Source organism: Hemitrygon akajei, chromosome 7 (assembly GCF_048418815.1).
Source record: "Hemitrygon akajei chromosome 7, sHemAka1.3, whole genome shotgun sequence".
Classification (NCBI taxonomy): Eukaryota; Metazoa; Chordata; class Chondrichthyes; order Myliobatiformes; family Dasyatidae; genus Hemitrygon; species Hemitrygon akajei.
The window spans coordinates 134156835-134177873 of record NC_133130.1 but is presented as its reverse complement, the minus strand read 5'-3'; the positions used below and the strand labels follow the sequence as shown (position 1 = coordinate 134177873).

General features: G+C 43.0%; 1 protein-coding gene across 3 annotated transcripts in view; it reads right to left on the bottom strand.

The window, feature by feature from the left end:
- Positions 1–21039, bottom strand: part of tctn2 (tectonic family member 2) — a 47742-nt gene that overhangs the window by 12239 nt on the left and 14464 nt on the right. For 2 of the 3 annotated variants that reach the window (XM_073052018.1, XM_073052020.1), the window contains exons 8-13: positions 15374–15515; positions 11621–11740; positions 9989–10138; positions 9789–9872; positions 5362–5445; positions 1253–1370 (exon numbers count right to left, since the gene is read on the bottom strand). In XM_073052018.1, the coding sequence (XP_072908119.1) occupies positions 1253–1370; positions 5362–5445; positions 9789–9872; positions 9989–10138; positions 11621–11740; positions 15374–15515 (698 nt within the window). The remainder of the gene's footprint in view (positions 1–1252; positions 1371–5361; positions 5446–9788; positions 9873–9988; positions 10139–11620; positions 11741–15373; positions 15516–21039) is intronic. The other variant, XM_073052019.1, reaches the window with a different exon arrangement.

Below are 21039 nucleotides of genomic sequence, written 5' to 3'. Positions count from 1 at the left end.
TTTCCTTGGAGCGACAAAGGATGAGAGGTGACCAGATACAGTCATATAAGATGATGAGAGGCATCGATCATGTGGATAGTCAGAGGCTTTTCCCCAGGGCTGAAATGGCTAGCACGAGAGGGCACAGTTTTAAGGTGTTTGGAAGTAGGTACAGAGGAGATGTCAGGGGTAAGTTTTTTTACGCAGAGAGTGGTGAGTGCGTGGAATGGGTTGCCAGCGACGGAGGTGGAGGTGAATACAATAGGGTCTTTTAAGAGATTCCTAGACAGGGATATGGAGCTCAGAAAAATAGAGGGCTATGGGTAACCCTAGGTAATTTCTCAGGTAAAGATATGTTCGACACAGCTTTGTGGGCCGAAGGGCCTGTATTGTGCTGTAGGTTTTCTATGTTTCTAAAGATCAACAGGTTGCTTTTTTCTCCGGTTAAACACACCTTGTTACACATACAAGTTAAACTCACCTGGACACACATACAGATTCAACTCACCTGGACGCACATACAGATTAAACTCACCTGAACATACATACAGATTCCACTCACCTGGACGCACATACAGGTTAAATTCACCTGAACATACATACAGGTTCAACTCACCTGGACGCACATACAAATTCAACTCACCTGGACGCACATACAGGTTAAACTCACCTGGACGCACATACAGGTTAAACTCACCTGGATGCACATACAGATTCAACTCACCTGGATGCACATACAGGTTAAACTCACCTGGACGCACATACAAGTTAAACCCACCAGTACACACATACAGATTCAACTCACCTGGATGCACATACAAATTAAACTCACCTGAACATACCTACAGATTAAACTCACCTGGATGCACATACAGGTTAAACTCACCTGGACGCACATACAGATTCAACTCACCTGGACTCACATACAGGTTTAACCCAGCAGTACACACATACAGATTCAACTCACCTGGATGCACATACAAATTAAACTCACCTGAACGCACATACAGATTAAACTCACCTGAACGCACATACAGATTAAACTCACCTGAACGCACATATAGATTAAACTCACCTGAACGCACATACAGGTTAAACTCACCAGCACACGCATACAGATTAAACTCAATTGCAGACTTGTCCTTTCATTGTAGAAACAGCAGCCAAAGGCAAGTGCAGTGGGACAGTCCACAAGAACATTAGCTATCTGACATTTTTGCCTAATAAACCTGACTATCAAACCCTTGAGAGAGTCAAACAATTGCTTACACACCGAAGAGCAGTACAGTTTTCAAAATCATCAATGCCAAGGCGCAACAGGCAGCCAGAGGTTGAGTCCTCTCCAAACAATAACAACGTGGTTTTAGCTGATGAGCACAGCCCATTTCCAACTGGAAAGCAAAATGGAATAAAAATAGATTTTACAAAAGCAGATTTTTTTTTCCGAACGTTGCTGACATTTATTTATTTAGAGACACAGCATGGAACGGACTTCCAGCCTAATAAGCCACGCCACCTAGCAACCCACTGATTTAACCCTAGCCTAATCACAGGACGATTTACAATGACAATTACCTATTAAACAGTCTCTCTTCGGACTGTGGGAGGAAAGCGGAGCACCCAGAGAAAACGTATATGCTCACGGGAATGATGTACAAACTAATAAAAAGTACAAGTCTTCTCGTAACAACTTAACCGATGACAGAGCTTTTTCTTGATGAAATAACAGAGAAGGTTGATGACAGAAATATGGTTGATGTTATCTGTAGGACATGTCAGACTCATCATCAAGACTGATGCTCATGGAATAAAAGGTGCTACAAGGCAAGTTTAATGTCATCTGTTCATGGTACCGGGGATATGCGCACTTGCAGCAGTATCACAGGCACATAAATACGGACAACATACAGAATACAAATTGTACACAAATTATATAAAACTGAAAAAACTGCAAAGAAAAATGGCAAACAGAAAAAAGTCCATGGTAGTGCGAGAGGTTATTAATACTGCTCTTTTGCTGATGTTGGTTTGAAGAATCTGATGGTTGGAGGAAAGTAGCTGTCCCTGAACCTGGTGGTGTGGGACTTCAGACATCTGTACTTCCACCCCAACAGCAGCAACGAGAAGGGGACATGAGCTGATTGTTGGGGATACTTGAATGATAGATGCTGCCTTCCTGAAACCTGTAGATGCTGTCAGTGGCAGAAGGGCTGTGTCCACCACTCTCAGTGGAGAGGAGGACTGTCGATGGTGTCAATGGTGAAAAGGACTGTGTCAGGGGTGGGGTGGGCTGGTGTCAACAGAGAGGAGGACTGGTGTCAGCTGTGGGAAAGACTGCGTCTATCACTGTCAATGGTGTGTAGGATTGGTGTCAGTGGTGGGGAAGACTGTGCCCATGATGGACAGAGTGCGTCCTCCACTGTTGATGGTGTCAGTGGTGAAGAGGACTGGTGTTAATGGTCAGGAGGACTGGGCTCACCATTGTCAATGGTGTCATGGTGAGAAGGTCTGGTGTCAGTGGTGGGAGGTGACTGTGTTCACCACTGTCGATGGTGTCTGTGGTGAAGAGGGCTGTGTCCATCACTGTCAATGATTCAATGGCGAGAAAGACTGGAGTCAGTGGTGGGGAAGACTGTGTTCATGATGGACAGTGTGTCCACCACTGCCAGTGAGGTTAATGGTGAGGACTGTGCCTCTGATGGACCTGCTGTGTCCATCACTGTCAATGGTTCGATGCTGAGGAGGACTGATATCAGTGGTGGGTAGGGCTGTGTCCCTGATGGACCTGCTGTGTCCATCACTGTCAATGGTTCGATGCTGAGGAGGACTGATATCAGTGGTGGGTAGGGCTGTGTCCCTGATGGACCTGCTGTGTCCATCACTGTCAATGGTTCGATGGTGATGAGGACTGAGGTCAGTGGTAGGGAGGACTGTGCCCCTGATGGACCTGCTGTGTCCATCACTGTCAATGGTTCGATGCTGAGGAGGACTGATATCAGTGGTGGGTAGGGCTGTGTCCCTGATGGACCTGCTGTGTCCATCACTGTCAATGGTTCGATGCTGAGGAGGACTGATATCAGTGGTGGGTAGGGCTGTGTCCCTGATGGACCTGCTGTGTCCATCACTGTCAATGGTTCGATGCTGAGGAGGACTGAGGTCAGTGGTAGGGAGGACTGTGCCCCTGATGGACCTGCTGTGTCCATCACTGTCAATGGTTCGATGCTGAGGAGGACTGATATCAGTGGTAGGGAGGACTGTGCCTCTGATGGACCTGCTGTGTCCATCACTGTCAATGGTTCGATGCTGAGGAGGACTGATATCAGTGGTGGGTAGGGCTGTGTCCCTGATGGACCTGCTGTGTCCATCACTGTCAATGGTTCGATGCTGAGGAGGACTGATATCAGTGGTGGGTAGGGCTGTGTCCCTGATGGACCTGCTGTGTCCATCACTGTCAATGGTTCGATGCTGAGGAGGACTGATATCAGTGGTAGGGAGGACTGTGCCCCTGATGGACCTGCTGTGTCCATCACCGTCAATGGTTCGATGGTGATGAGGACTGATATCAGTGGTAGGGAGGACTGTGCCCCTGATGGACCTGCTGTGTCCATCACCGTCAATGGTTCGATGCTGAGGAGGACTGATATCAGTGGTAGGGAGGACTGTGCCCCTGATGGACCTGCTGTGTCCATCACTGTCAATGGTTCGATGCTGAGGAGGACTGATATCAGTGGTAGGGAGGACTGTGCCCCTGATGGACCTGCTGTGTCCATCACTGTCAATGGTTCGATGCTGAGGAGGACTGATATCAGAGGTAGGGAGGACTGTGCCCCTGATGGACCTGCTGTGTCCATCACCGTCAATGGTTCGATGGTGATGAGGACTGATATCAGAGGTAGGGAGGACTGTGCCCCTGATGGACCTGCTGTGTCCATCACCGTCAATGGTTCGATGCTGAGGAGGACTGATATCAGTGGTAGGGAGGACTGTGCCCCTGATGGACCTGCTGTGTCCATCACCGTCAATGGTTCGATGCTGAGGAGGACTGATATCAGTGGTAGGGAGGACTGTGCCCCTGATGGACCTGCTGTGTCCATCACCGTCAATGGTTCGATGCTGAGGAGGACTGATATCAGTGGTAGGGAGGACTGTGCCCCTGATGGACCTGCTGTGTCCATCACCGTCAATGGTTCGATGCTGAGGAGGGCTGGTATCAGTGGTAGGGAGGACTGTGCCCCTGATGGACCTGCTGTGTCCATCACTGTCAATGGTTCGATGGTGTTGAGGACTGAGGTCAGTGGTGGGTAGGGCTGTATTGGTGATAAACTGCACTATATCCACTACTCTGCAGCTTCTTGTGCTCCACACATTGGAGTTGCTGTACCTGGCCATAATGCAACAGCCTGGATAGAAAATTAGACCATTAATAGAAACCAGTAGCAGTAAAATGTGACTTCCCACGCTACATAAATTTAGAGTACAACAACTGCAAGGATAATAAAGGCTCAAGATGGTAAATTGGGTAAATTGGAGGGAGATTAAATTTAGAGGTGAAAAAATGAAACTTTTCACTTATTGCAACCCACATAAAATGCTACAGGACTCAGCAGATCAGGCAGTATCTATGGAAATGAACAAACAGTCAAAATTTTGGGCCAAGACCCTTCATCAGGACTGGGTTTATTGCAAGAATGAGCAGAGGCAATAAAAAAAGAGATATGGAGGGGGTACGTATCATTTGTTGGAAGGGGCAGGGTAGAGAAATGGTTTAAAAGTCACATGGAATCCTGGCACTATAAACAGAGGCATGGAGCTCAAGAGCATGGAACAATAAACCATTACAAACACTGAAGTAACGAATCCTGCCTGAGCATCATACTTTATTATGAAGACACAAAAGAAATTGAATAAAAGGACTACAGGGATGATAGTATTTACTTATCGGGATAGATGAGAGGTGCCAGAGCAAGTGGATAAGGCAAGTACAATAACAATTTTTAAAATACAGTTGGATGGTTCCATGGTTTAGAAAAGTTTAGAGAGTTGTGGGCTGGTAAATGGACTGATATAGACGGGAATCTTTGTCAGCATGGAACAGTTGGGCTGTATCAATCTCTAATTCTATGAGAAGTTTTTATCTTCAACCACTAGAATAGAGGAGGGTGCAAATGGAGTCAGTTACAGCCATTCATCCTTTGGCCCCATTCGTCCATGCCGGCCATGTTGCCTTCTTGAAGTGCTTCTGTAGATTCAAGGCATCAATGACAGACAGGAATAACAGAGTGAAAATTCACAGGGCAGTCTGTGACCTCAGTGTTGTGTGTTTTTTTCCCCCTCTCCCTCTCTCTCTTTATTACTTCTAATGACCAAAACAAAATGTATCACCTGGTCGCCATATTCTTAAAGGGACTTGCTGCAAATTTTTGCCTCTCTCAAGGGCAGCCAGAACTGGTCTTCCAACCAAGTAACCTGAAATGAACAGAGAACATTTCACCATTCTGCACACTGGACAGGTTTTATTTATTTAATTACTTTATTGACGTACTGAGTGGAATAGGCCCTTTCGGCTCTTCCCCCAATTTAACCCTGGCCTAAAGTACAAACTTCTTATGGGCAGCAGTGGGAATTGAACCCAGGTCACCTGTTTAAAAGTGTGTGCTAACCACTATGTTACCATGCTGCCTCAAATTCTGTTGCCAGCTGATTAATCTGCCCTTTATTTACACTTTTTAAAACCTTCAGGATTTTGAATAAAGCTTTTCAATCCTCATCAAATAATTTCTTATCTAAAGGGACGAACTCCTGCTTCTCCAGTCTCGACATATAATTGAAGGCCCTCTTCACAGTGCTCCAGCCGCGGTAAATCTAATGCTCAGTAAAACTTGAAGTTAATTCCTTGCCCTTGATGCATCATGGTGAGCTGAATGGCCTGTATCTGTGTGTTACCTTATACGTGTTTAAAGTTACGACAGGCATAGATAGGTGGATGGTAATAGTCTTGATCTCCACAGGTGATGGACATGCCAGCACTGTGACAAGCTGTTAGTGTTATATTGAAGAGAGCAGCCCAAAAGGTCCAGCTTCAGCATCAAGGTTGTGTTGGATATGGGTCAGGATTATCAAACATTAACCCTGCTAACATATTAAGTAGACAAGACTCAGTCACCCACATAGACTGAAATTTTAAGCAACATCAGGATAGTAATGGAGTTGTGTGATGAAGGTTCAGGAGTACCAGTCTAACATTTATCAATGTTAAAATTTCCTTATTGAAGTGATAGCGGATATAGGTTAATTGAACATTCAACAGTTTACTTTCATTAAAAAGCTTGCAGATTGCTATGGGTTTTTATATTTTTGGCTACATGTCACTGCAAGCATCAACCAACAGGCTCTTGAACCAGAGTGGATAACTTCACTCACCCCATCACTGAACTGTTCCCACAACCTATGCACTCACTTTCAAAGACTCTTCATCACATGTTCTCAATATTTATTACCTATTTATTTCTATTTTTATTTTTTCTCAGCTCAAGATGGTAAAATATGAATTTGAGGCACAGTCAAGCACACTCAATTCTCAATTGCTAGGAACTTGCAGACTAATCGTGTGGTGTTTAGTGTTGTGGATCTCTGGAGATTCAGGATGCTCTTCATCAATTACAGCTCAGCATCTGACACCATCATCCCCTCAAAACAAATCAGTAAACTTCAAGACCTGGGCTTCAACACCCCCTTGTGCAATTGGATCCTGGATTTCCTCACATGTGGTTCAGATTAGCAAAAAACATCTCCTCCACAATTTCCAACAGCACAGGAGCACAGCAGGGATGTGTACTTAACCCCCTGCTCTACTTGCCTTACATTTATGACTGAGTGGCTAAGTACAACTCCAACACCATATACATGATTGCTGACAACACCACTGTTGAGGGCTATATCAAAGGTGGTGATGAATCAGCATACAGGAGGGAGACTGAAAACTTGGCTGAGTGGTGTAATAACAACGACCTCTCACTCAATGTCAATAAGACCAAGGAACTGATTGTGGACTTCAGGAGAGGGAAACCAGAGGTCCATGAGCCAGTAATCATCAGAGGATCAGAGGTGGAGAGGGTCAATAACTTTAAATTCCTGGGTGTCATTACCTCAGAGGACTTGTCATATAAATACTATTGCAAAGAAAGCACAGCAGTGCCTCTACTTTCTCAGAAGTCTGTGGAAGTTCGGCATGTCATTGAAAACCTTGGCAAACGTCTATAGATGTGTGGTGGAAAGTGTGCTAACTTTCTGCATTACTGACTGGTACGGGAACACCAATGCCTTTGAGCAGAAAATCTGACAAAAGGTAGTGGATTCGGTCGGTGCATCACAGGTAAAATCGTCCCAACCACTGACCACATCTATATGAAATGTTACCATACAAAAGCAGCATCTGTCATCAAAGACCTTCACCACCCAGGCCATACACTTTTCTCACTGCTGCCATCAGGTAGAAGGTACAGGTGCCTCAGGACTCATACCACCAGGTACAAGAGCAGTTACTACCCCTCAACCATTAGGCTTTTAAACCAAAGGGGATAACTACACTAAACCTCACTTGCCACATCATTGAGATGTTGCCATAACCTATGGACTCACTTCCAGGGATTTTTTTTTTGCTTATTTATTTTTAATATTTCTTTCATTTTGTATTTGCACTCTTGTTGAATGCTGGTCTTCCATTGATTAGATTATGGTTATTATTCTATTATGGATTGAGTATATCTGCAAGAAAATGAATCTCAGGGTTGTATATGGTGACAAATAGCTACACCCATTTAAGGACTCCGTTATATTGTTACTTCATGCTTGTTATTTATTGCTTTTTATTTAGATCTGCATTTGCACAGTTTGCTTAGTTAACAGTTCCTGATGTTTACAGTTTACATTTATTGTTCTATAGACTTGCTAAGTATGCCTGCAGAAAAAGAATCTCAGGGTTGTATGTGGTGATATATATGGACTCTGATAATAAATTTCACTTTGAACTTTGAAATTTACATAAATATTGCTGTTTAATGCTACAGTGTAGCAACTTTGGGATAATACCAGTTGTAGATATTACTATTGGGACAATGTATCCCCTGTTCATGTTCCATAGTCTTTCAATATCTTCTTTTAATTCAGCATATTTCTGGTGTTTTTCGCCAAAAACTATTCTGGTATATGCTGTGTGCGTTTGGAAAGGCTATATCTATTAAGTAAATAGATATAGTTTTTATCGGTGGTGCACAGGTGGAACAGGTCAAAAGCTTTAAGTTCCTCGGGGTGAATATCATAAATGACCAGACTTGGTCTAACCAAGCAGAATCCACTGCCAAGAAGGCACCTTTACTTCCTGAGAAAGCTGAAGAAATTTGGCCTGTCCCCTAAAACCCTCACTAATTTTTATAGATGCACCGTAGAAAGCATTCTTCTAGGGTGCATCACAACCTGGTATGGAAGTTGTCCTGTCCAAGACCAAAAGAAGCTGCAGAAGATTGTGAACACAGCCCAGCACATCACACAACCAATCTTCCATCCTTGGACTCACTTCACACCACACGCTGTCGGAGCAGTGCTGCCAGGATAATCAAGAACAAGACCCACCCAGCCAACACACTTTTTGTCCCACTTCCCTCCGGGAGAAGGTTCAGGAGCATGAAGATTCATATGGCCAGATTTGGGAACCGCTTCTTTCCAACTGTGATAAGACTGCTGAACGGATCCTGACCCGGATCTGGGCTGTACCTTCCAAATATCTGGACCTGACGTGCCCTACCTTACTTTCCCTTTTCTATTTTCTAATTATGATTTATAATTTAAATTTTTATTATATTTACTTCGATTTGTACTTCAGGGAGCGCAAAGCGCAAAACCAAATATCAGTGTGATGATTGTATGCTCAGGTATCAATTGTCTGGTGACAATAAAGTATTAAGTATTAATTGTTTTTGCTTGTTTATCCTAAAATATTATGTCTGGACGGTTGTTATGGATTGTCCTGTCTGTAATAATGGATCAGTCATAATATGATGTGTGGGACTCTAACTCTAAAACTGAATTAAGCTTTTATTTATAGTAAGGTCTGGTGTCTTTAATGAAACATAGAAAATCTGCAGCACATTACAGGCCCTCTGGCCCACAATGTTGTGCTGACCGTGTAACCTACTCTAGAAGCTGGCTAGAATTTCCCTCCTGCATAGCCCCCTATTTTTCTAAGCTCCATGTACCTATCTAAGATTAGTCTCTTAAAAGAGTTTGTATTTTAAAGCAAGATTTTGGTGAATGATGTCTGCCACTTGATTGTGCTTGTGTAAGTAATCAGATTGCGTTCAGCTGCTGCAGGACCCTATAATTTGTTGGGATTGTTTCTGGTTTCTCTTGACATTTTGTATTTTTGATCATTTTTGTGTTAACCAACTGGTCCTGTACTGTTTATTATTATTTTCTTTTTGTATTTCCAATCTGTTGTCTTTTGCACATTGGTTGTTTGCCCATCCTCTAGGGTGTGGTCTTCCATTGTGGGGATTTTTTTCTTGCATTTTAAATGCCCGCAAGAAAATGAATCCCAGGGTAGTATATGGTGACCTATATGTATGTTAGTAATAAATTTACTTTAAACTTTTGAAGTTCACTGATCACCAAAAACCAACTTATTACTGCCCTTTGTATAAAGCGATTGCTTTGATTTTTGTTTTTAAATGGAAATGTTCATTCGTTGAAGCCAAATTCCAAACTTTCATCAACAACATTACTCTAGAGGCTCGGACAGTAATCCACTGTCTCACCTGGATTGCCGGACCGAGTTGCCTGGGTGTGATGTTCACTGCGTGAGTGAATGAAGGTAACACTGAACCTTTGGGTCACAGTAGCTGGAAAGTAAGATATATAGATTTAGCTGGAGATCAATAGATACAAACTTCCCAATGATACAGCTGTTCATAGGCAGCAAGGCCAAAGGAGGTGAAGAGGTGGAGCACAGTCATACCTGATGAATCTAAGGAAATATTTCCCAATGTGACACGTAAAGTGATATTAGATATTGCACTCCCATTCCAGTAGAAGACGTAATCAGCCTGCAGAATCATATTTTCACACATTCCCTTCACAACTTTGGGCTCTGATACATTAACCAATCCTGCATAAAGAATAAGCAAATAATATTAGAAAACAACTAGGCAACAAGACAGGATAGTAAAGAAGTAAACCTGCTCGTCTTCACCAGTTAGACCACTAAATATAAAAGTTGGGAAGTCACATTGCAGCTACATAAAACTGGCTGCATTTGGACTATTACATACAGTTCTGATCACCACACTTTAGGAAGGTTTTTGGAGATGGTGCAGTAAAGGTTCTCCAGGATACTGCCTGTATTTGGAGAATATTAGTTTGCAGGGAGAGGTTGAACAAACTTGGGACAGACTTTTCTGGCGCATCAGAGGCTGAGAGGACGAGCTGCTGACAGTACATAAAATTATAGATAGTATAGAAAAGGCAGAGAGTCAATACTTTTTCTCCCAAGATGGAAATGTCACTAGAGGGTATAGATTTACACTGAGTGGAGGGAAAGTTTAAAGGAGATTTGAGATGCATTAATTTTTTAGTACACAAAGTGGAGGGTACCTGGAACACACTGGCAGAAGAGGTGATATGTTGGCAACGTTTAAGAGGCACATGGGGATAGAGGGATATGGACCATGTACAGGACTAGTTTAGAATGGCATCATGGTTCGAAGTTCAGAGTAAAATTTATTATCAGAGTATATACATGTTACCACATACAACCCTAAGATTCCTCTAGTAGCCCTCTACTGTGATGTGGACTTCAACAATTTCATTGTCCCCTTTAAAATGACTCCAAGCCTAAGGGAAAGGTAGAACATTTGTGTACATGCTACTGAGAGTTCACACTTGGCAAATATACGTAGTTTAATATACATTACTGCATTAACAGAAGCAGATACAAGATACATGTTGGGGGAGTAGTGGCTACACCACAGGAGGTGTTAGGCTGACTCATCTTCCAATAACGGTAGTCAAGTTTAATTCTCCTGAGCTCCCACTACACGTGTGTCAGCCCTCTGTGACCACCACAGAAGAGAAAAGCACCACTGCAGACAGAAACAAAACTAATCCCAGTTATCAGGGAGAATGACTGAAAGTCATCTTCATAAACTAGAGGCCTCAAAAGGAAATTCATAATTTTGCTTCTGGATGGAGTAGAGCAGTTTGGGAAACTGTCCAGAATTAGTCCTGGAGAGGAGAGGTTCAGTTAACTCCTGTGAGGTGATGAAATAAGAGATAGCATTTAAGGACACTTTACCCTTTCAGGAAGAGAGTCACGATACTCAGGGAAAAGAAAATTATCCACAGTGTGCTTTAAATGGGCAATACCTCATGGATGTGGAAAGGTTCTTCCTCTTGCGAAGAGGTGGCTGCCTCTCCACATCTACCCTAACAAAACCTGTTGTGAACTGAGGAATTCCTAATGTGAATTGCAACACTAAAACAGGCTGGCACTCCAGTTAAGAAACTAAAAATCACAGCCAATCTAAAATTTAAAACTATTTAAAGCATAGCAAAAACAAAAAAAAGCAGGTCATGTTACATTATTTCATACCAAGAGATGTCGAGACATTCTGCTGCTTGATAAACGGGAACTCTGAAGCTGAAGTAGTTGCTGGAATGAAACTGCTGAGGTCTGTAGCATTCTGATAGGTTATAGCAGGTAGTATCATTGCTACATGGAAGGAAAGACAATTCAATTATTGCAGCAACCTTTTCCTTTGAGGATTTACTTTATGAGTTTGAAATAAAGAAAGTTCCACAATTTAAATGTTAGTCCACTTCACTTTGCTACTTCAGTCCTTCCAATGAGCAACTTCAAGTTTAAATATTAAAGCTGTTTCAAACAACTTTAGAAAACATGGACGCACAGGATAGATTAGAACTTTACTGTCATTGCTCAAGACAACAAGATTCTGGTGCTACTCCAGGCCATGCAAAATAGATACTTACAATGTATGTGGTACAGCTTTTTTAAAAATTCCCATATTTACAAGCAACAAATGAGTTATAATTCAAGTTTAGCACAGTTGTGGATATTCGTAGCTCATGTTAAGGTATTTGATGTTGCCATGTTCGCCTAGCTTGACAATTAGTTTGCAGACGTTTCATTACCAGTTGAAGGTGACATCTTCAGTTGTTGGCTTTTCTCTCTGGGAGTGCTTGTGTTTATATTGCCCCCACGCACTTGCCTAGGTCCTGATTGGCTATCCCTTCAGTTGACCTCTGAATTCTATTGGCTCACGTTTCTTTGTAATTAGGGGTTTGTAGATGGCATCTATTTCGATATGTTTCCTTATGGAGTTATCAGAAGAGAACCACGCTTCTAAAAATTCTCATGCCTGCTTCATGTTTGCCTAAGCCAGAACCTCCACAGTGTACCAGTTAAAGCAGTGTCTTTCTCAGTCTTCATGTACCAGTTATAGTTCAAGTACCCACTATAGGTGCTTTTTGTAGGATCACCATTGACCAAACAACCAGACCAGTCAGACGTATACAACAGCTACAAAAGTAGTTCAAAGGCTGGGCATCTCAATGAATAACTCACTTCCTGACCAAGGAGGAGGGTGGTGCAGTTGTTTCCATTTGCTTTGAAGAGTGAGGCTCCAAAAACACTCAAGATGCTCAACACCATTCAGGATAAAGTAGTTGGTTTGACTAGCATCTGTAACCACCTCTGCAAACGTAAGAGGTGCAACACTTGTCCCCACATCAGTTTTCTGAATGGACAATATAGATGCCATAGAGAACAACAAACTTCACAAAGTATGCCAGTGATTCTGATTCTGAGCTGTTACTTGACCTACTAAGCTCCAGCAGTTAACATTTAGTTCCAGATTCCAATAACTGCAGTGTCTTGTATCGGCACCTAAATACTCCCTTTCATTCATTTCCCACCCAATGTGGTCACTGTGCTCACCATCTCAAAAACAGGTACTCACCTGCACTAATCTAACAGCACCACCCAGATTCATGAGATTTTTAAACTAACTTTTCACCATATGGACATTTCTGACAAGGCACCAGCAAGACAAGTGTGGAAGGTATACAAGAACACCATTACCTGTTGGTTCCTCTTTCAGGTCACATACCACCCTGATTTTGAGAGAGGTCATTGTTTCCACTTGGGAAGGACCTCTCACTCACACCATTATGCAGGAGATCATCCATCATCATGAAGTGTTTTGAGAGGCTTGTCATGAGGCACATAAAGACCCTGCTACCCCCTTCACTGGACCCTTGCAGTTCATGTATCGTCCCAACCACTCAACAGATGATGCCATTGCCACCACCCTCCACCTGGCCCTCACCTACCTGGACAAAAAAGACACATACACTCGAATGCTGTTCATAGACTTCAGTTCAGTATTCAACACAATCATTCCTCAGCACCTGATTGGAAAGCTGAAAACTGCTGGGACTGAACACCTCCTTCTGCAACTGAATCCTAGACTTCCTAACTGGGAGACCTCAGTCAGTCCAGATTAGAGGCAGCATCTCCAACACCATCACACTGAGCACGCACCCCCCCCCCACCAGGGCTGTGTGCTCAGTCCATTGCTGTTCACTCTTCTGACCCACGAATGTGCAACAATACACAGCTCGAATCACATCATCAAGTTCGCCAATGACACGACCGTGGTGGATCTCATCAGCAAGAACGACGAGTCAGCATAATAAGAGGTGGTGCAGCGGCTAACAGACTGTCTCTGAATGTGAGCAAAACAAAAGAGATGGTTGTTGACTTCAGGAGAGCACAGAGCGACCACCCTCTGCTGAACATTTACGGCTCCTCCGTTGAGATCGTTAAGAGCACCAAATTTCTTGGTGTTCACCTGGTCCCTCAACACCAGCTCCATAACAAAGAAAGCCCAGCAGCGTCTCTATTTTCTGCAAAGGCTGAGAAAACTCCATCTCCCACCCTCCATCCTCACCACATTCTACAGAGGATGTATCGAGAGTATCCTGAGCAGCTGCATCACTGCCTGGCTCGGGAATTGCACCATCTTGGATCACAAGACCCTGCAGCAGATAGTGAGATCAGCTGAGAAGATCATCAGGTTCTCTCTTCCCGCTATTACAGACATTTACACCACACGCTGCACCCGCAAAGCTAACAGTATTGTGAAGGACCCCACACACCCCTCATACAAACTCTTCTGTCTCCTGCCATCTGGCAAAAGGTACCGAAGCATTCCGGCTCTCACGACCAGACTGTGCAACAGTTTCTTGCCCCAAGCCATCAGACTCCTCAATAGAGTCTAGACTGACATCTACATCATTTATTATTATATTGTAATCTGTCCTCTACTGTGCCTATTCTCTTGTTTATATAATTATTGTACTGCCCTGCACTGTTTTGTGCACTTTATGTAGTCCTGTGCAGGTCTGTAGTCTAGTGCAGTTTTTATGTTTTAAGTAGTCTAGTGTAGCCTTGTGCTGTCTCACATAGTCTAGTGTAGTTTTGTGTTTCATGTAGCACCAGGGTCCTGGAGGAATGTTGTTTTGTTTTTACTGTGTACTGTACCAGCAGTTTATGGTCGAAATGACAATAAACTTGACTTGACGAGATTGAGGCTGAGAGGACAACACTTAACAGTACCAGCGACCAAGGTTCAACCCCGCCACAGCCTGTATTGAGTTTATACATTCCCCCCATGACTGCATGGGTTTCCTCTGGGTACTTCAGTTTCCTCCCACAGTCCAAAGACATGCTGTTCGGAGGGTTAGTTGGTCATTGTAAATTGTCCTGTTATTAGGCTAGGATTAAATCGGGGATTGCTGGACGGTGCAGCTCGAAGCACCAGAAGGCCCTATTCTGCACTGTATCTCAATAATAAATCAAGCAAAAAATATATACTGTATGTACTTTGATAATAAATTTATTTTGAACTTTTAACCGCAGAGTGAGGTACAACAGAATGAGGCCATCATCCTCCTTGTGGCAGCTCTTTCGAAGTGCTGCATTGTTAGTCTTATTCTCCTGCCTTTTCCCACAGCCCCATAAACATTTCTCCCTTTGACTGTTTAGCCAGATTGTTTCTCAGAGTCCCCACTTCAACGGTTCCTATCAGGCAGAACATTACAAGTTACAACAGCTCATTTGAGCAGTCTGGTTCCATTGCCCACCAGCAATCTTTCAACCAGTTGGAATTCTCTCACTTTACACCAAGGCTTCTCACCTGGGTCCATGGATCCCTTGGTTAATGGTAGGGATCCATGGCACAACCGAGGTTGGGAACCCCTGTTTTACACTGAAAATTTTCTAATCAAAGTGTGCCACTTCTTCAATCATGCCGGTACTTACTTCCCTGGCCATTCTGGATCGATTCACCAACTCCAATGATATCTGTACAGGCTTCAGCTGTTAGTGGAGTTACACACCATGCCTCAAAGTCTTTCAAGTAAGCCACAGGGGCGTTCTTCAAGCATTGGCCATTCAAGGATTTCTATGTGTGGACATACAAAATTAAACAGATGAAGGAGCTTTCCTCCTCTCCAAGTTGTAAATGAGCATTTCACAAAACTTCCTCATTTCCCAATTACTTGTGTAACTTTCCCTCTGACTTCTTAACCACTGACAATGCATGGATGTATAATTCCACTGATGTAGAGAGCCACCAATGCAGGTTTTGCCAGCTGCAGCAACAAAGAGTCCAGGTCCCGGAAACAGAGATGTGCTGACGGCTGAGGACATTTTGGTTAACACATTTAGAAGACAGTCACTCTGCAGCTTACAAGCGTGCAACGAGAAGGATGGCTATGAGGCAGACCTACCCAAAAACACCCCCAAGTGCACCATCTTCACCAAAAAAATTCTCTAGATGACAGAGGTGGTTCATGAGGGGACTGAAGCCATAGCCAGGAGGAGACATCTCAAAGAGTTCAGCTACAAGACAGAAAAGAATGAAGGGGTGAAGGATTCAAAGAAGGAAAGGAGTGAAAGAGAAAGAAGGTAAGAGAATGATTGGGGATTCAGCTGTAGAGAGACATCACTCCAGGATGGTTCAGTACTTTCCTGCTGACACAGCTGATGCACAACACCCCAAGGTGACATGGAAATGGACCAGAGGCTGTGGAGCACGCTGCGTCCAGCATTATAGGTAAGAAGAGGGATGAGGTCCTGTCTGTGAACCTGAGGGAGCTCAGGGGGAAAAAAAATAAAAATCTCAAAAGGAAGTCATCTCAGTATCACCTCCCAAGCCAACTATTAACAATACAGATGTAGGAGGGCAATGAAGATGAATGTGTGGTGGGAAGGATGATGGAGGACCTTTATCTGAGGCAGGTGGCACATGTACAAAACAAACAGATTGCACCTCAACAGGACCAAGACAGACCAAGACCAACCAACATCTTTACAGGGTTTATGAGCAAATCTAAGTGGTGCATGCAAGGTTTATTTCAACATTGAAAAGAAGATTGGATAGGTATGGGTATGGCAGGCTATGGTCCCAATGCAGGTTAATTGGAGTAGGCAGTTTGGCACTGACTAGATGGGCCGAAAATCTTTTTTCTGTGCTGTACTCTTCTATGACTCTGTAACTCTAAGGGCTGACATCACAAATAGAATAAAAATCAGGTTTATTAGCACTGACATATGTTGCAAAATATGGAAAAGAGCTTAGCCCAGTAGATCACAGCATAGAATTAAAATTAATTGGAGCGTATCTAAGAACTGGCAGAAGATAGAAAACACTGGTGGGAGCTGTAAACATATCTCAAAATACCTCATGGTATAAGTGAGGAAACTGGAGGTGAATGAAAGAAGGGTTACACAATAACCGTTGGAGGTTAGTGCTAACAGCAGAAAAGATAAATGTCTGGAGAATACAGTACTGCGCAAAAGAACTTGGCACATAAATATAGCTAGGGTGCCTAAGGATTTTGCACACTATTGTGGTAATTTTATGTATTGCACTGTAATGCTGTCACAAAAAAAAACAAATCTATGACATATGTGAGTGATGATAAATCTGATTCTGATACGGGTCACTATTGTGGACCCAGAGTGGGAAGGGGGCCTGAGGAGGGGAATTATAGTTGGAAAGAAAGGAAGGGAGAAGGCAGGAAGGGTGAAGCACCAGAGAGACATTCTGTAATGATCAAAAAACCAATTGTTTCAAATGAAATGACCTTGCCTGATGTCTCAGGGCTGAGTGTGTCACACACATAAATACACACACACCTTAGACAAGGAACAGAATTTGGCCATTGGGATTAAAGGTGGGGACTCAGTACGCAGCCCTGAGGGGCTCCTGTATTGAGAGTCAGAGGGTTGGAGGTGAGGGAGCCCACTCTTAAAACCTGCTGGCGATCTGACAGGAAGTCCAGGATCCACCTGCACAAGGCAGGGTCAAGGTTGAGGTCTCTGAGCTTCTTGTCAAGCCTGGATGGAACTATAGTGTTGAATGCTGAACTGTAGTCCAAGAACAGCATTCCCACAAAAGCTTCTCCTTCTCAAAGTTCAGGGTGAATTTGATCATATTTTGATCACTTTCCCAAAGGGTTTCTTTACTATAAGCTCTCTAATCAATTCTGATTCATTGCACAACACCCAATCCAGAATAGCTGATACCTTAACGAGCTCAACCACGAGCTGCTCTAAAAAGCCATCTCATAGGCATTCTAGAAACTCCTCCCCTTGGAATTCAGCACCAACCTGATTTTCCCAATCTACCTGCATACTGAAATCCCCCATGACTATCGTAACATTGTTCTTTTGGCATGCATTTTCTATCTCGCGTTGTAATTTGTAGACCACATCCTTACGACGGTTTGGGGGGTTTATATATAACTCCCAACAGGGTCTTTTCACTCTTTCAGTCCCTCAGCTCTATCTACAATGATTCAACACTTTCCAAACCTATGTCATCTCTTTCTAATAATTTGATTTCCTTTTTTTTAAAACTAGCAGAGCAACGCTATTCTCCCTGTCAGCGAGGCGGGGGGACAGAGAGGGAGAGACAGCAAGCGAGACATAGAGAGAGAGACAAAGACAGAGGGAGACAGACAGCAAGCAAGACAGAGAGAGACAGAGAGGGAGATCCCTCATCCAAACCTGATGAACCAAACCGACTCTGAACACTGGCACACTCAATGGAATGGCTGCTCCACTTGTACTTGAGTAATTCTTATTGGCCCTTTCTAATGAATCCCTCTTGCTGATTGCTCACTCTTCAAACTACAGAAACTGGCACAAAGATCTGCCTTCGAAATCTCAATCACCTTCTTGATTAAAAAGTAGCTCTTTTCACGCACACCCGGAGTGGATTGTCCAACTCACAGAAAACTGGCTTGAAGCTCTGCTTTTTATATCTTGAACACAGACCTGACTGAAAGGTGGCTCTTCTTACGCACTTCCACTTGCTAACTTGTTGCTCCTCAATCAGAAAAACTCCTGCGAAACCCTGTTTTTGAAATCTCCATCGCCCTCCTGATTAAAAAGTAGCTCTTTTCATGCACCCTGGTGCAGATGTGACTAAGACTTCTACACAGTACTGTATACAAAATAGATATTGAAATCAGACAGTTGAGGAGCTACATAGGGAATAGGTTATTTTCATACCATACAACAAGAGATTGTCGTAAATATTGTTGTGAAGTTCCCAGAGGAAAAAGTGATCATAGTATCATCAATTTCACTTTAAAAACTAAAGCAGAGCAACAAATTTCAATTTAAACAAAGAAAACTATGAAAGCTTCATGCTAAATCAGAAATGAAGCTAAAGATATTAATTGAAACAAAAACAGAAATTTCTGGAAATACTCAGGGTAGGCTGCATCAGTCGGCAGAGACAGAGATAGTGTTTCAGGTCAGAGATACCACCCCATCAGAACCCCATCACCACCCCCCACCCTGGCTATCAGACAAAAAACGTTTGTAAAGCTGCAGCATGTGTAGGGACGTGGGGAAATGAACGTCACCGAATACAATCAGAGTGACTTGGGAGTTAAGCTGTTAGACAAGTTATCTGGTCAAAGGGAGAATGGGAACTGTGACTTTACAAGTTCCTATTGTCTACGTTCTCACTCTCTAACTGTCCATCTAACCTGATTTACAGCTTGACCCCATGGTCACCCCATCAGAGATATTCTCTTTCCCTACCCTTCCTGTGACTTTTTTGTCTCTTTCACAGATCTGATAAATGTCTTCGACCTGAAACATGGAATCTGTTTTTCTTCCCACAGATGCAACCCGACGGTATTTCCATCACTTTGAGTTCTTATTTTGATCATCCTTTAAACCTTCTTCATTGCCTAAACTCCAGATGGATAGAAAATGTTTGGAGGAATAGAGCCAAATGAAGGCAAGGAGGACAAACTCACTTTGGTCAGCACAGACAAGTTGGGTTGAAGATGTTAATTCCATCTTGAATTATTGTATGACTCTGTTGGGAATTCACGAGCCTGCCCTCACATTAACTATTTCTAACTGAAACTATTATTTACTCCTGATTAAATATGAACATTTTTAAAAGATTATTTTCATCAGATGTTTTCCTTTAAAGTAAAGCACTATGGGCTGAGTGGTCCCACAAAAACAACCTCTCAGTCAATGTCAGCAAGACTAAGGGGTTGATCAAAAATAGGATTGTTCCAGAAGACTGGAAAATTGTAAATGTCCGTTTCAAGAAGGGAGAGATGCAAAAGAAAGGAAATGATAGGCCAGTTAGTCTGACCTCAGTGGGAAGATGTTAAGAGTGGATAGTTAAGGATGTGGTGTCAGGGCACTTGGAGGCACATGATAAAATAGGCCATATTCGGCATGGTTTCCTTGAGCGAAAATAAATCTATTGGAATTCTTAGAAGAAATAACAAGCAGGGTAGACAAAGGAGAATCAGTGGATATTATGTACTTGGATTTTCAGAAGGCCTTTGACAAGGTGCCGCACATGAGACTGCTAAACAGGTTAAGAGCCCATGGTATTACAGGAAAGATACTAGCTTTGATAGAGCATTGAGAGCGGGAATAAAGGGAGCCTTTTCTGCTTGGCTGCCAGTGACTAGTGGTGTTCCACAAGAGTCTGTGTTTGGACCACTTCTTTTACATTATATGTCAACAATTTGGATGACGGAATGGATAGCTTTATGGTCAAGTTTGTGGATGATACAAAGATAGGTGGAGGGGCAAGTAGTTCTGAGGAAGTAGAGAGGCTACAGAAGGACTTAGATTAGGAGAATGGACAAAACGTAGCAAATGGAATACAATGTTGGAAAGTGTATGGCCATCCAATTTGGTAGAAGGTATAAAAGTGCACTATTTTCTAAATAGAGAGAAAAATTCAAAAATCAGAGGTGCAAACAGACTTGGGAGTCCTTGAGCAGGATTCCCTAAAGGTTAATTTGTAGGTTGAGTATGTGGTGAGGAAGTCAAATGCAATGTCAGCATTTATCTCAAGAAGACTAGAATATAAAAGCAAGAATGTAATATGGAGACTTTTTAAAGCACTGGTGAGGCCTCACTTGGTGTGCTGTAAGCAGTTTTGAGCCCTTATCTAAAGAAGGACATTGCAGAGGGTTCAAAGGAGGTTCATGAACATGATTTCAGGAGTCAGAGGCTTGTCACGAGGAGAATTTAATGGCTCTGGACCTCTATTCACTGGAATTCAGATGAATATGGGGTGACCTCATTGAAGACCAGAGGATACAGCTTCAGAATAGAGGAACATCCATTTAGACCAGAGATGAGGAGGAATTTCTTTAGCCAGATGTTGGGAATCTGTGGAATACATTGCCATAGGCGGCTGTGGAAGCCAAGTCATTGGGTATATTTAAGGCAGAGGTTGATAGTTTCTTGATTAGTCAGGACATGAATGGATATGGGGAGAGGGCAGGAGATTGGGGCTGAGGGAAAATGGATCAGCCATGATGAAATGGCGGAGCAGACTTGATGGGCCAATTGGCCTAATTCTGCTCCTATATCTTGTGGTCTTATAACATTTAACAATAAAACTTAGTACAAGCAATGTT